At 38.6% G+C, this 13,114-nt stretch overlaps 1 protein-coding gene across 1 annotated transcript in view; it reads right to left on the bottom strand.

Moving 5' to 3' along the window:
• DDX17 (DEAD-box helicase 17) overlaps positions 1 to 13,114 on the bottom strand; it is a 21,086-nt gene extending 7,972 nt beyond the window's left edge. Inside the window, exons 1-11 of the mRNA XM_026072460.1 lie at positions 12,642 to 13,114; positions 8,245 to 8,395; positions 5,935 to 6,034; positions 5,640 to 5,773; positions 4,771 to 4,836; positions 4,334 to 4,475; positions 2,056 to 2,216; positions 1,796 to 1,968; positions 1,371 to 1,481; positions 813 to 874; positions 362 to 421 (exon numbers count right to left, since the gene is read on the bottom strand). Of these exons, the coding sequence (XP_025928245.1) occupies positions 362 to 421; positions 813 to 874; positions 1,371 to 1,481; positions 1,796 to 1,968; positions 2,056 to 2,216; positions 4,334 to 4,475; positions 4,771 to 4,836; positions 5,640 to 5,773; positions 5,935 to 6,034; positions 8,245 to 8,395; positions 12,642 to 12,685 (1,204 nt within the window). The 5' untranslated portion in view covers positions 12,686 to 13,114. The remainder of the gene's footprint in view (positions 1 to 361; positions 422 to 812; positions 875 to 1,370; positions 1,482 to 1,795; positions 1,969 to 2,055; positions 2,217 to 4,333; positions 4,476 to 4,770; positions 4,837 to 5,639; positions 5,774 to 5,934; positions 6,035 to 8,244; positions 8,396 to 12,641) is intronic.

Below are 13,114 nucleotides of genomic sequence, written 5' to 3'. Positions count from 1 at the left end.
TTTCAACTTTATCTGACACCCTCTGAACTGAGAGCAATCCATCCCTATCATCCAGCAACAAAAGCCGGATTTGGGGAAGAAGTGAGTGTGGTGGAAGGATTGGGTTGCATAATTGGACGTCTCTTCTCCCTCTTGGCGATCGATTAGTCATGCCTAGGCCTTGCTGCAGACCAAAGCCTGTTCATTAGGAGCAGGAAGAGACTTTGAATATGAAAGAAAAAAAAAAGATTAATGTTAAAAAACGTATTTCACATGTGGGGGAAAATCACGCTTTGATTTTTTTTTTTTTTTTTAAAAACATATTTCAGTCCAAAGAAGAAAAATATGCAGCAGTAGGCAACAGTGGTCTATGGGTACAAACCTAGCCCACGAGATGCAACGTCGGTAGCAATGAGGATGGGAGCCTTTCCAGAACGAAATTCTGTAAGACAAAGCACACTATGAAGCAAGACTTTTTTAAAAGACAGTTATCCAAACTTGATTTACGCTAAATGCTCATTTTCCAGAATCTAGATAAGATGGGTCAATTTCAGAACTGCCAGCAAGTCAGCATATAAACTGTCAACTATTTTTCAAAATCTGTTTCTCTGGGTTAAGCAGTTCTTAAAAGAGTTTCCCATTGCATTTTTGTCAGAAAAAGTCAGATACAAATACTGAAATTAACAGTACAAAGGCAAAAGAAGTTCTTTTGAAATGTATGTAACTTTTATAAAGTATTGGGTAGAGAGACAAAAAAAAAGACTGAAGAAAAGCCCATCACAGTAAACTCTGTACAGTAGCCTGAGTTATTCTCCCCCCATTACCGGACTCACCGTTAAGCACCCAATCTCTTTCTGGCTGACTCTTGTCTCCATGGATACACATAGCTGGCCAACTGCCAAACAGAAATGCACATTAGTATAGACAGAAAGTACATACATTAAAGGCAACAAAAAAGTTTTATTGGCATTTCTGTAAAAAGGCAAAAAATAAATACTTTAAAAAATATTTTTATTCCCTGCCCTCTTCCTCGCGCATTTCGCTAAAATTTATGCTTTTCATTTCTGTATGTGTTAAAACCCCTAGCTATGTAACAAGTGTCTAAGCTAAATCACACCCACTTTTTTCATACAGTCCTTATCTCTTCTGCATTTTAGCCATTCTGTATATTCTGACAAACTGAAAGCATCACTGCTTACACATATACTGTCTTGCACTAATGCTTTGATGCACTGGACCCTTCAGGAAACTAAAATTGAATTCAGCCAAAGAAAAGAATGGACAAGTTGTTCCCAGCAATAGCATCAGGAACATTTAACCTTAGTGCTTTTTATTACCATTTCTGTTTCTCACTAGAAACAAATGGGGGAAAGGGAAGAGGAGCTATTCACCCATCTCTGCGCATCCTTCGAGTGAGATCATCACATCGCCTCTTTGTCTCCACAAAGATGATAGTCTTGTTTTCCTTCTCTGCCATGATTTCTTCCATCAGCTGTATCAGTCTAAAACAGACATGAAGACTAAGATGTATATCCACATATACAAGGAGTACTGTCTCAATTTGCATTGAGAACATATACAGTAAGTATCCACATAAATAAAGCCAGTATCATTTGTACAGAATTTAAGTCTGTTGTACAATATTATGGTTAGAATATATGTAATCGATTAAGTGATTACAGGGCTTAATTGTTTGGTAATATTCAAAGGTTAAATAATACTGCAAGTAACTTCACTAATCAGAATTCATATTTTGCTTAATGGGCAATGAATATTTTTAAGTAGAAGCAAAAAAAATGAAGGAAAATTAGCATACTTATGGTCTTTCTCGCTTTCCATGCATACATCCACTATCTGCAGAATATTGTGGTTGGCACTCAGCTCCAAGTTTCCCACATTGATCTGAACATAGTCCTGTAGGAAGTCCTCGGCAAGCTGGCGCACTTCTTTTGGCCAGGTAGCACTCCACATCAGAGTCTGTCTGTCAGGCTAAGAAAAAGTGAAAAAGTTTTATTTAAGGTAGCGGACTCTGAATAGGAATCTGTAGGAGGCTGTGCTTTTACAAGGTTCACGCACCCTTATCTGGTCAACAATTTTACGAATTTGAGGTTCAAATCCCATATCCAACATCCTGTCTGCTTCATCCAGAACAAGATACGTACACCGACGAAGGTTGGTCTTTCCCGCTTCAAGGAAGTCGATCAAACGACCTGGTGTAGCAATGCAGATCTCCACACCTTCAACAAAAAATGAGGAAAAAGAGTAAGGCTCTTCATTTGAATGTCATTTGATATTTTTAGTCAGAATGAATCACCTTCCAGAGCTAAACTGTTTAAAAATAAATAAATAAAAATTACCTCCCTCATCCATACCCAAGCCTGAATCATTACTTCAGCAGGAGCCCTAGTTTCTTTTAATAATTCATTTTGTTTTCCATTCCAAAATTACTGTTACAGTGCCAACAGAATAATGAATGTAGTATAGGAGCTGAAAGCTTACTGACAGAGAACACCAGTGAGAAAGAGTTGTCCAGAATCARAAGTAAACTATGGTGTCACTCAAGCCTGACCCACCTTCATCCAGGACTATAAAGTCTAGTGAGCTCTCTAGAAAAATAAGAACGAACTCCAGCTAAACTCTGCATGCTCAGCAAACATGAAGTGCTCCTCTTGCTGTACAGGTCATGTTACTTTCATTTCCACTTTTTTAAAAGATTGCCAAAGTGTGTGCTTTAATACTGAATAATTATGCACTAATTATGAGAGACATCCATCCTGTCCTACTGTAAAAACAGAATTCAGATATGCAAAAGCTAGTATCAGGTATGGCAATTTATACATTTCTTAAAAGTGAGGACTGATTTGCACTAAGACCTTACAGAGTCACAGAAATGCCCACAGTAACTTTAAAGAAGCAGTGGCGGGGGGGGAAGACGACAAAACCTCAACAGCTTTCTTCTTACTTCCAGATGCAGAGTATTTTGCGGCAGCCCAGATCCTTTTGTCTGCGTCAGGTTAGATTCCTCAAAGCTGATGAAGCTGGGCTTACTTTTAGTTTCTATAAGGCTAACACAAGAATTGGATTTCTAATGGAGCCACTGGTCTGCCAGAGAGACTGAAGAAATTGCAATCTCTACTGTCAATGATGTATTCCTCCAAAGTAAACTCACTAAAATTCCTGAGAAGATCACAACTGACCCCCTCCCCCCCCCCCCCCCCAAAAAAATATATATAAAATCTTCCCTGGACTCTGCTTATTCAACAATCTTTGCAGTAGGAAATATTAAGCAACTAAAGACAGTAACACTTGAAAGGACTGAAAGCATGCATTCTGCACACATCCTTCAACCAAAGGCTTTTCTTCATAAATGGGAGAATGTCTATTTTAAAGTGCTCTGGAAGGGTGTGCAAAAAACCCTTGTTGATCTTCCACACGCCTCTTCATGTAATCTTTGACTTCCCCATTGAAGAAGATGCTGCTTTTCTACTGGAATACAGTACCATTTTCTTGAACAGAGCTATCCCACAGTCTTCTATCATGTATGCCTTTATCCCATTATTGAAGTTTTTAACAATGACTCTTCGAACTGCAGTGGCAAGTAAAAATGTTGATTTCTTACACAGATCTGTATATATAGGCATACCTTGATAACAAGGTCTTCTATCTTTCCACATAATACTATTACATTTTTAGCCTACTGAAGATAAGAAAAAATATCACCAAATTCTGGTGTTTGAAGTTGCATATAACTAACCCTAGATATGAAGGTGGGGTCACTCTAGAGCACTACTGCATTACAGTGGTTCCTGTAGAACTATGGTTCCTTATAGTTCCTAACTCTAGACCCCTACTATTTAAGGAAAGGCAATTACAAGACATTTTGGGGTATATGAAACAGAAAGAGAACTTAGCCCTTAAGAGCAACAAAGTCACAGAAAGAAAATATGACTCTCTGAAAAAGTTTCTATAAATTCAGAAATTAAAGTTTTATTTCAACAACTGGGGCAGAAAATTTGCAATCTGGCCTGAGAAAAATCATTCCTAAAACTGGCTGCTGCTGCATTTCCTCCAAATAATCTGTTCTGTTTCTGACAAATCTCCTTTCCCCCTTTTCTAAGTCTTGATGATCTTCACAAATGGAAAATTCAAAGAGAAAAGGGAAAGGAATAACTGAATAAGTTCTTATACAAAGTAAGTAACCACAAGCACACTACCATTTTTAAGGAGCTAGCCACTTATCCTCCCACACCTCTCCAAACAGACTTTAAGAAAATGCTTTTCTTTTACAGAGATCTTACAAAACTACTTCCTCTAGAAACTGTAAATCCCAGTTTTAAAATCTACATTAAATTACCTCTTTCTAGATCTCTGATCTGGGGACCTTTGGGTGCTCCTCCATATATGCAGGTACTCTTCAGTCTTGAACATTTGCCATAATCGTCAGCCACCTGTTGCACTTGCTGGGCCAACTCTCTAGTAGGGGCTAGAACCAGGCACTGCAAAAGGAATCCATTCAGGAGAGCCAAGTTGAATACACATCCCTAACTTAAGGGCTCTGCGCAGATACCATAAGCAAAGTTGGACCATCTACTCTCTATTAGCCAAAACACTTAAGTATCTTGAGACTATGTCAACAATTGCACAGAATTTCAACTAGTAAGTGAGGTGTTCACACTGTCACAGTAACAGTTCTCTACTTACTATCCTGATACACCAACTAAATAAAGGACACATTTCATTAATAATGCCATGTCATGCACACAAGAAGGAAGACAATGGAAACGCACTTACAATTGGGCCATCCCCTCTCTCCAAATATGGCTGGTGGTTGATGTGAACAATTGCAGGCAGCAAGTACTATTAAAAAAAAAAAAAGAAGAAAAAAAAGAAAAAAACCCCACACTTCCATTTTAAGCCAAGAGACAAGGCTTCAATATTCAATGTCAGCAATCACTTACCATGATAACTGGATCACAGTAAGCACCCATTTAGCCTAACATCCCTTTGAAAGTCAGTATCTGACATTTCAGAGACAGCAAGAAACCTCAGCTATACAAAATCAGGACCTTACAAAACTGAATATTCGCATTTATCCAACAAAAGAGAAGATGGTTTTCAGAGCTGCTGAGCAACCAAATCTCCTTCTGATGCAAGTAGAAAATATAGCTGTATAGCATCTCTGCAAGGAAGGCCCATTTAGATTTGGAGCCTAAATTGGCTATAGTCAATTTTGCTCAATTCTACTTAGCTTTTCATAGAGGAGAGAATTCCCTCTTGACCACTGCAGATAATTAATGTACGCCCTGAATTGCAAGACTCAAATATCTTTTACTTTAACTGTGCAAGTTAATAAAATAAACATGCTAAAAACACACACTATTTTTAAACCATAATATAAGCAAAGACCAAATAAAGAGAAGTGACTAAGCACCAAAAAACCAAGTTATGCAAAATACATGCCTGTCAATGAGGCAGGCTTGTTGAGGTGAGACTTAAGTCTCATCCATGACGCAATAAGAAAAGCTTTTAAAAAAGCATGTAATCATATCACTTTATTCTTGCAGTAGCAACAAGCCCAAAACCTACTAACAAGAAACCAAGAAGTAATTTCTGCAAAGCAACTGGAAACAAAACATAATAAAACAAAGAGGAATACATACTGCTAGAGTCTTCCCAGAGCCAGTCTGAGCAATGCCCACCATATCACGACCACTGAGAGCCAGAGGAAAGCCTTGGCACTGAATTGGAGTGGGTTCTGTGAAGTTCTGATCCATCAAGGCATCCATCACATACTCTAAGATTTTAAGAAAAGAAGAATTTTCTTAAATGGTCTTTGAGGCTACCTGCAGCTTCAAAAGACCTTTTTAGAAAATGAACAGGCCTGAACAGTCATTGCTACTGAATTAGCCTCAGTTCTTGAAGAACAAAGCCTACCAAGAATGGCAAAATACTTACGCGGAAAGCTACACTGGTGGAATGCAAACACAGGCTTGGGGCAGCCCTCCATTCCTCGAATTGTTATCTCCTTCTTTCTTCTCAATTCTTCAACTTCATACTGTTCATGTGAAAAAATACAAAGACAAATGACAAGTGGTCAACAGCAACCTAAAGCATACGCTTCTATCAACACATTTCACACCTTTAGCTAACAGCTTAGTTTCAGAGATCTGAATTGAAAAGGAGAGCTAAAAAAAAGAGTGCTTTCCTAAGGATTTTATCTGGAGATTCAGCTATCATGTAGCCTCTCCAACATTCAGAGGTATGAGCTCTCTCTGTAGTCTAGAAGGACTAATAGGATCTCTCTCCTCTTTCAGCCATCTGACTTTCATCAAAAGTGTATTAATATAATACATTTAAGACTTTTACCCTTCTTTCAGAGGACAGAAATTATTAACACATTCAAAACTGAATAGATATAGAGGAACAGAGAGAGAGACATGCTTTATGTGACAGTGCTAACAGCTAAATAAATTAAATAGGCCCCAGTATACTACAACTAAGCAGAAGCAAGCAAAAGGCAGGACGTTCCCTCTCCTTCCATTAACACAGTCCAGTGGTGGCTAAAAACAGAGTTTTTGCTGTAGAACCTGCAACTTAGAACTGTTGCTTTGGAAAATTTCTTTGCTGCATGGAAGACTGCTGAGCAATGTCATAATGATATACTGAGGTCCCACCATTTTTTTTTAATAATGGAATGTCTTAAAACATTTCTGAAATGAGTATCCACACAAGATAACCTAGAAAAAGATAAATTTATGTCTTTTCCTAAAACTTTTCCTAATCCTAAAGTTTTACTTGTGTCCAACAGTACTTTGCAACACGATTCTGCAATTCATGACCTTACTCTAATGCTTATTAAAAACAAACAAACAACAAAAAAAACCCACCACACGAAAGATTTCCATCAATACTAAACAAGCACTTTCTCACAAATGCTAAGTTTATTGCTTTGGATAATCTCTTGCATTTGAATGAAAATGTAAAAAAAGAAAACACGTTTTGAGAAAATGCTAAAAACATTCCAGTTGACTAAGGCAATCAAAGACAACTACAGCACCTAAAGCTAACTCTAGTTCAGTAGCGAAGGTTCTTGTCTCTTTAAAAAAAAAAGAATGTCTCCTTCAACTCTTTTATGCTGCATAAATATCTCATGAATTTTACACGATAGTTTTAGATGCATGTAATTGGATAACAACAGAGGGGTTTTTTTAGTTGCTTTGTGTTAAAAATGGTATCTCTTAGTTTATAAATATAAAAAAGAACTAAAGAGGAAAAAAAAAAAAGATTCCAGACTGAAGTGGGGTGGGAGAGGGGAAGACTACTGTAACTACAGAATAAATATAGAGTCCAGTTTTGGATTCTGTAACTGTGTTCAGTTTTGAGCCCCTAGTATAAGAAAGGCATTGACCAACAAGGCATGTCCAGTTACGGGAGAAGCTAAAGGCTGGAGTACAGTCTGTATGATGGAAGGCTGAGAAATGGGTTTGTTCAGTCGGAGGAAGAGAGGATTAGCAGAGAGATCTAACTGCTATCTTCGACTACTTCATGGGTTGTTACAGAGAAGATGGAATCAGCATCTTGAATTTCCAATTAGTTATTAGGGAAGAAAAAAAAAAAAAAATCTCACCATGAGTAACATTAAGCCCTTAGACAGCCAACCAGAGACAACTCTCCATGCTCGGAGATGATTCAAACTCAAATGGACAAGGCCCTAAGCAACCTGCTCTAGCTTTGAAGTTAGCCCTGCTCTCAGCACAGGGTTAGACTAGAGACCTTCAGAGACCCCTTTCAACCTGAATTATTATTACAATACTATATTACTTCCTAACATTTCTCATGTATTCATGCCACTATCTGTTTACCAAAAACTTAATGCTATTTCAATGTATTCATTGTTTTAGTTTCCTTCAGGGTCTCCCCTTTATTGCAACTCTGAAGTCCTCTAATTTGTATCTACACCGATGAAATATGACAATTCACAGTTTAATCTCACATAATTTGATCAGGAAAGCAAGATGATGAATTGCAAATGACCAGATGTAAAATGTCTTGTATGAAAAACGGATGAGAAATAAGCATCATTTTTGCTAATTTTAAATACTGAAAGCAACTAGAACTGGTACCCTGCAGATATATATAATACTAAGCAGGCTTAGTGAAGAGACAGTTCTATTATACGCAGCCCAAAATTTTCTAGGACAATTTTTTTTACTGTGAAGTTTTCTGTTGTATGCAAAATGAAAAAGACAGAATCTGAAAACTTACTGGAGTAAGCCTGGCCACTTCTGGATGCTCCACATAAAAATTCTTCTCAAACTTGGGCAGCTCATTTAAGTCCCACTTCTTCTTACGCAGACGTTCCCCCGGATTACCAAATTTCTTTGGAGGAAGAGGACCTCCACGACTTGCTCCAAATCTGAAAGGATCAATGTTAGTTTTGAGCAAAACATTACAGAAGTATTTAATTACTCTGGAATTTGCAGCTTTATTAAGCATTCTCCACTGTTAATATTCAAGTTAACCCGTTGAACACATTAGCAGAATATCCTAGCAAAACCCACTTCCCCCAAAAGAAATCCCTATGGTGGCACACAACCTCTTGAAATAACATAAACTTGCTCTAACTTCATTCTAAAACCCCAAAACCATCTTTCTAAAATTTACTTCCAGTACAGCCATTTTTAAGTCACTGCCTTAAAGCTCATGTGTCGTGGTTTCCACCTCAAGGTTCCTTCTCTGGGRACAAAGCTGTGGAAGGGCTACAGTACTTTTCTTTTCTTGAAACTGACAGTGCACTTAAAACACTGTTAGATGAAAGGGATGGAATCTTCTAATAAAGACTCCATCTCTCATTGTTAGTTTTACACAAAATTAACTCCCAAAATTCTCCCCTCTACTTCTTTCCCCCTTTCTTATCAAGCAGTATGTCCCAAATAGAAAACTGAAAGTATGAAGAGAACAGGGTATAAAGTAAACAAGCCAAGCCAAGATCTGTAATTCTGGAACTAAAGAAAAAAAAAAAACCCACACAACACTAAACCCCAAAAAACAAAACAAAAACAAGTTCTTCTTTTTAAAGCAGAGTCTACCAGAAAAAAAAGTATCTTGGAAAAATCATATCCTCACTCAAACGCTTTTGTTGAACATTCAGGACAGTAAGAACCTAATGTTTATTCTACTAAAAATTTCATAGCTGATAGTACCACTCAGAAGTTACTGTTCTTTCTCTCTCACATAAGTTTTATTCACCCAATTTTTTTAATACACTTAAGAACTATAATGACTCATTGATGCATCAGAGAAAAGGCAAGCTTCTGACAATATTTAAGAGTAACTGAAAACTGAGTAGCATAAAGTGATTAATTATTGTAAATATAAAATGCTTACATAATATATTTTTAGAATTCCACAAAAAGTTATAATTCTTTCATCAGCATGACATAAACACAGTAGAAGCTACTTTTCCAAATGCTGTCAGGTCAAACTTTGTCCTAATTTAAAGTCTGGTTAGTAAAGCTACTTTTCTTTTTCTTTTTTGCAAAATCTGAATTTGAGAGATTTTCTTTGTGCAAAATCTGAATTTGAGAGAGGTGCTTTGTTGAAAAAAAAAATTTATAAAGCAAATCCACAGTGTTCACACCTAAACCGGGCAGTCTGCTCATAAATAAAAGCTGTTAATGAAACAAAGCAATCTTCTTACAATGATAAGTGGGGGGAAGGGGGGTTGGTAAAAATGAAAGTAGATTTGAAATAAATTTGTGAATTAACTTAATTATCAAAAGAATATCTGCTCAGACATTAACTACATTTACCCTTTAATATGACTTCTCAATGGAAACTACAAATGATAGAAACCAAGACACCAAAAAAGCAGAACCCAGATCTAATACATGAACTGGAAGAAGGGATTTACATTGTTGGAAAAGCTAAGTATGGTAGACAATTTACCTTAAAACCTACTAAGTAAGTTTCAAATTGTTTGCTTTGTTGCTACTGCTTCAGCAGTCTCTTCTCTCTTTTATAAATATGGCTTATCTTCTCATCAGATCCCCAAAACAGTCTGCATAATCAATAATTTTTGTCATATGACAAGACTGTAAAACACAACTTCAAAAATTAATTTAAGGTTTAATTATTCTTTTGGGACAAAGTAAAAGAGTCAGATTAACAGACTATCAGTTACAGAAACATTCATCTTTACTGAAGGTATCTGCTACTGTTTGTGCTAATCTGAGGCAGAAAATGCCAACTATTTACGCATCTAAGTAACTCTAACAAAATGAATAGGCTCACTGAAGTCAACTGGAGAGTCAAAACGTGAATAAGTTTACATAGAATTGACTGCAAGACTGGACAATAAAACAGCTGGGTATTACAAATATTTGCTCCCTGGATATCCAGAAGAATACAATGTATTTTGCACAAAGATCTCAGTTTCAGTTCTCCATTCTTCTACACAGTATGGCTGTATGTTGACCTGAAAGAAGTGAGCCCTACAGCATTCCTGAAACACAGCCTCTGATAAAATTTACCTACTAACCTGGAAGTAACTGACACTTTACTTTCTCATTACAAGTAATAATCATATTCCAATTCCAGCTAAACTGATTTAAATCTAAGGATATTTCATTGATTTATCAAGACTTCTCATTTCAATTAAGTGGAAATTTAGACTGATCCAAAACAATCTCCTCTGATACTATCATGCTATTGTTTCTGGGACAGAACTAAATCAATGTATTCAATTCTAAAGCCCAACAGTATAACTTTCCAAAGGGTCATCTAGAACTTGGTCACGACAGAAAGAAAACAGAAAGTCTGTATTTGGTTGGCTTACAAAGGAACCAGCACTGAGAAGGTGGTGAACTTCTAAATGGTACTTGACTAGCAGGCTGGGTCACCCAAAATTTAAGAGAGGTATTTATGATATAGGATGATTATTAGTCATTACAAATATTTTCAGACCTTAAATAGATGGGTACAACAAAGTGAACCCCGACACATTAAAACTTCCATTATAATAGCACAAGAATAAGATTTTTCGTGCAAATTGTCCAAAATCTTTACAAATAAGTACATAAGCACTGCTTTTACTTATGCAATACCTCTGTTTTAAAAGAGAAATATCTGCCTACAATCAAATTCTTTACACAAAACCAGACTACACAAATTTTAAGGCATATTTAAGTATTGTGACAGTGTTTTCAACTGTGTTCCTTTAAGTAACTGTATATAAATCTGCATACTCAAATTCAGTCACTAAACTCCAAAAACAGCTGGGGTCTGAACTATCTCAGACTCGCCAAAGTGTTTACTCCAATGTCCTTGTGTTAAACTAAGCTGGAAAGCTCGTAGTGGAAAAACACCAGTACTCCTCTCCGTAAAAAAACTAAAACAATCTTTTAATTTCAGAATATGAAATGGTGGGTGTAAAGATAAAGCAAGAACACAACTATCTCTCTCCACAGAGAAACCTAAATATTAAATTACAATTCAACATATAAACAAAATATTCCTGATCTCCCAGTGGGAGGGAGGAAAAACAACCCAAAAAACTCATCCTTAATATGGCAGACTAGATCTTGATTAATAACAAAACCTACATATATTTATCCTTATCCTTGAGAACAGAGGCCTAACTCCGTGATTTGAAGGACAGAAAGGGCCAATCTCTCCTAAATTTAGTTCTTAATCTTCTCTTTTAAAAGGCTTGGGATAGAAGTCTTATTATTTTCTAAACCCTTAAGAAAAAACCCAAAAAACTAAGTCTCAAGCCATTYATATACTATTATGCCAGCCTATGTATGTTATGCCTACCCTAAACCATAGCCACAGCACATTATATTTATTACTACCATCCTCAGAGAAAAATCAAACCTACACAAACCTTTTCTAAACCAAACTTTCTTGAGATAATAGTATCAAGAGTATCAGACACCAGACCGCCACAGTGCCACACAGACAACTCCTGTGTGACTGCTATCTAAGTAAGCTTGGTCATGCTCTTCAAGTGCAGTCCAGGGCCATGTTTACTGAGATCAGACTCCTGAGAATGCAACTCCCCTGCATGGTAGCAGTTTTCAATTCCATTTTCTCTCATGATAAGCCTGGGAGTGCTACTGAGAGAGATCTTTCACCAACTGCCATCTTTCTGAAAAGTCCAGAAGAAGCAATGACAATCAGAAGGGCAGAATATCCAACCACCCTTTCCAGGACCATCAAGACCTTCATGGTTTGCAGGGGGGAGTACGGTGAAGGAAAACAAGGGTGGCAGAAAAAATATATATATATGGGGAGGGTGAGAAGGGAGGGCCTTAAAATTGGAAGCAAAGCACATGGTTACACGCAAAGAAAGGAAAAACAAAATTAAAACAACAATAACCACCACCCCTTGCTGCCAGAACCCTGGTAAGAATAACGTCTCCAACCCCCACCCCATCCTGAAACACAAAGATTTGCGGGGGGGGGGGGGATCTTGCCAATACCGCAGCCGCGACCACCCCTCTCACTGCCCCACGACTCCCTCCTGCCCTCCGTCCCACCCGCCTCTCCCCTCGCCAGGCTCCAAAGCCAGGGGAGAGGGACTCCTTCCACCTCCCCCCCCACCGTGCCGCGCCCCCTCCCCCAGGCCCAGCCTTCCCCCCTTCCCCCCCCCCCCTTACCCGCCGCGGTCTCGGTCGCGGCCCCGGTCTCCGAAGCCTCTCATGGCACCCGGGGGGGTGGGGGAAAGGCAGCGGAATGCTGGCCGTGGGGATGGTGAGGGACTAGGGGTACGGGGAGAGGGGCCAGCCAGGGGCGGCTGTGTCTCGGCGGAGTCGCTTTGCGCCACCTCGCTTCTTGGGAGGGCTACAAAAGGAGAAGAAGTGGTCAGTGGGTCAGAGACCCGCTGAGCGTCGGCGGACGGGACGGCGGGGTTCTCGGTAGGCTCCAGGGCCCGTGAAGTGTGGAGACACCAGCGTCCTCTTCCTCCGGGCTCCCGGCACAAAATGGCTGCCGCCTCCCCAACCCGCTTCACTTACGTTACGGGCGGCCCGGCGCTGCGCAAATTCCGGCCCTCGAAAAATACCTGCGCCTATTCTCGGAAGCCAACTACGCCCTAAGTGCACTTCGCGAAACTCTGTTCCGCACAGCAGGC

Source organism: Apteryx rowi, unplaced genomic scaffold, assembly GCF_003343035.1.
Source record: "Apteryx rowi isolate R43461 unplaced genomic scaffold, aptRow1 scaffold_343, whole genome shotgun sequence".
Taxonomy (NCBI): domain Eukaryota; kingdom Metazoa; phylum Chordata; class Aves; order Apterygiformes; family Apterygidae; genus Apteryx; species Apteryx rowi.
This window is presented reverse-complemented; position numbering and strand designations above follow the sequence as displayed.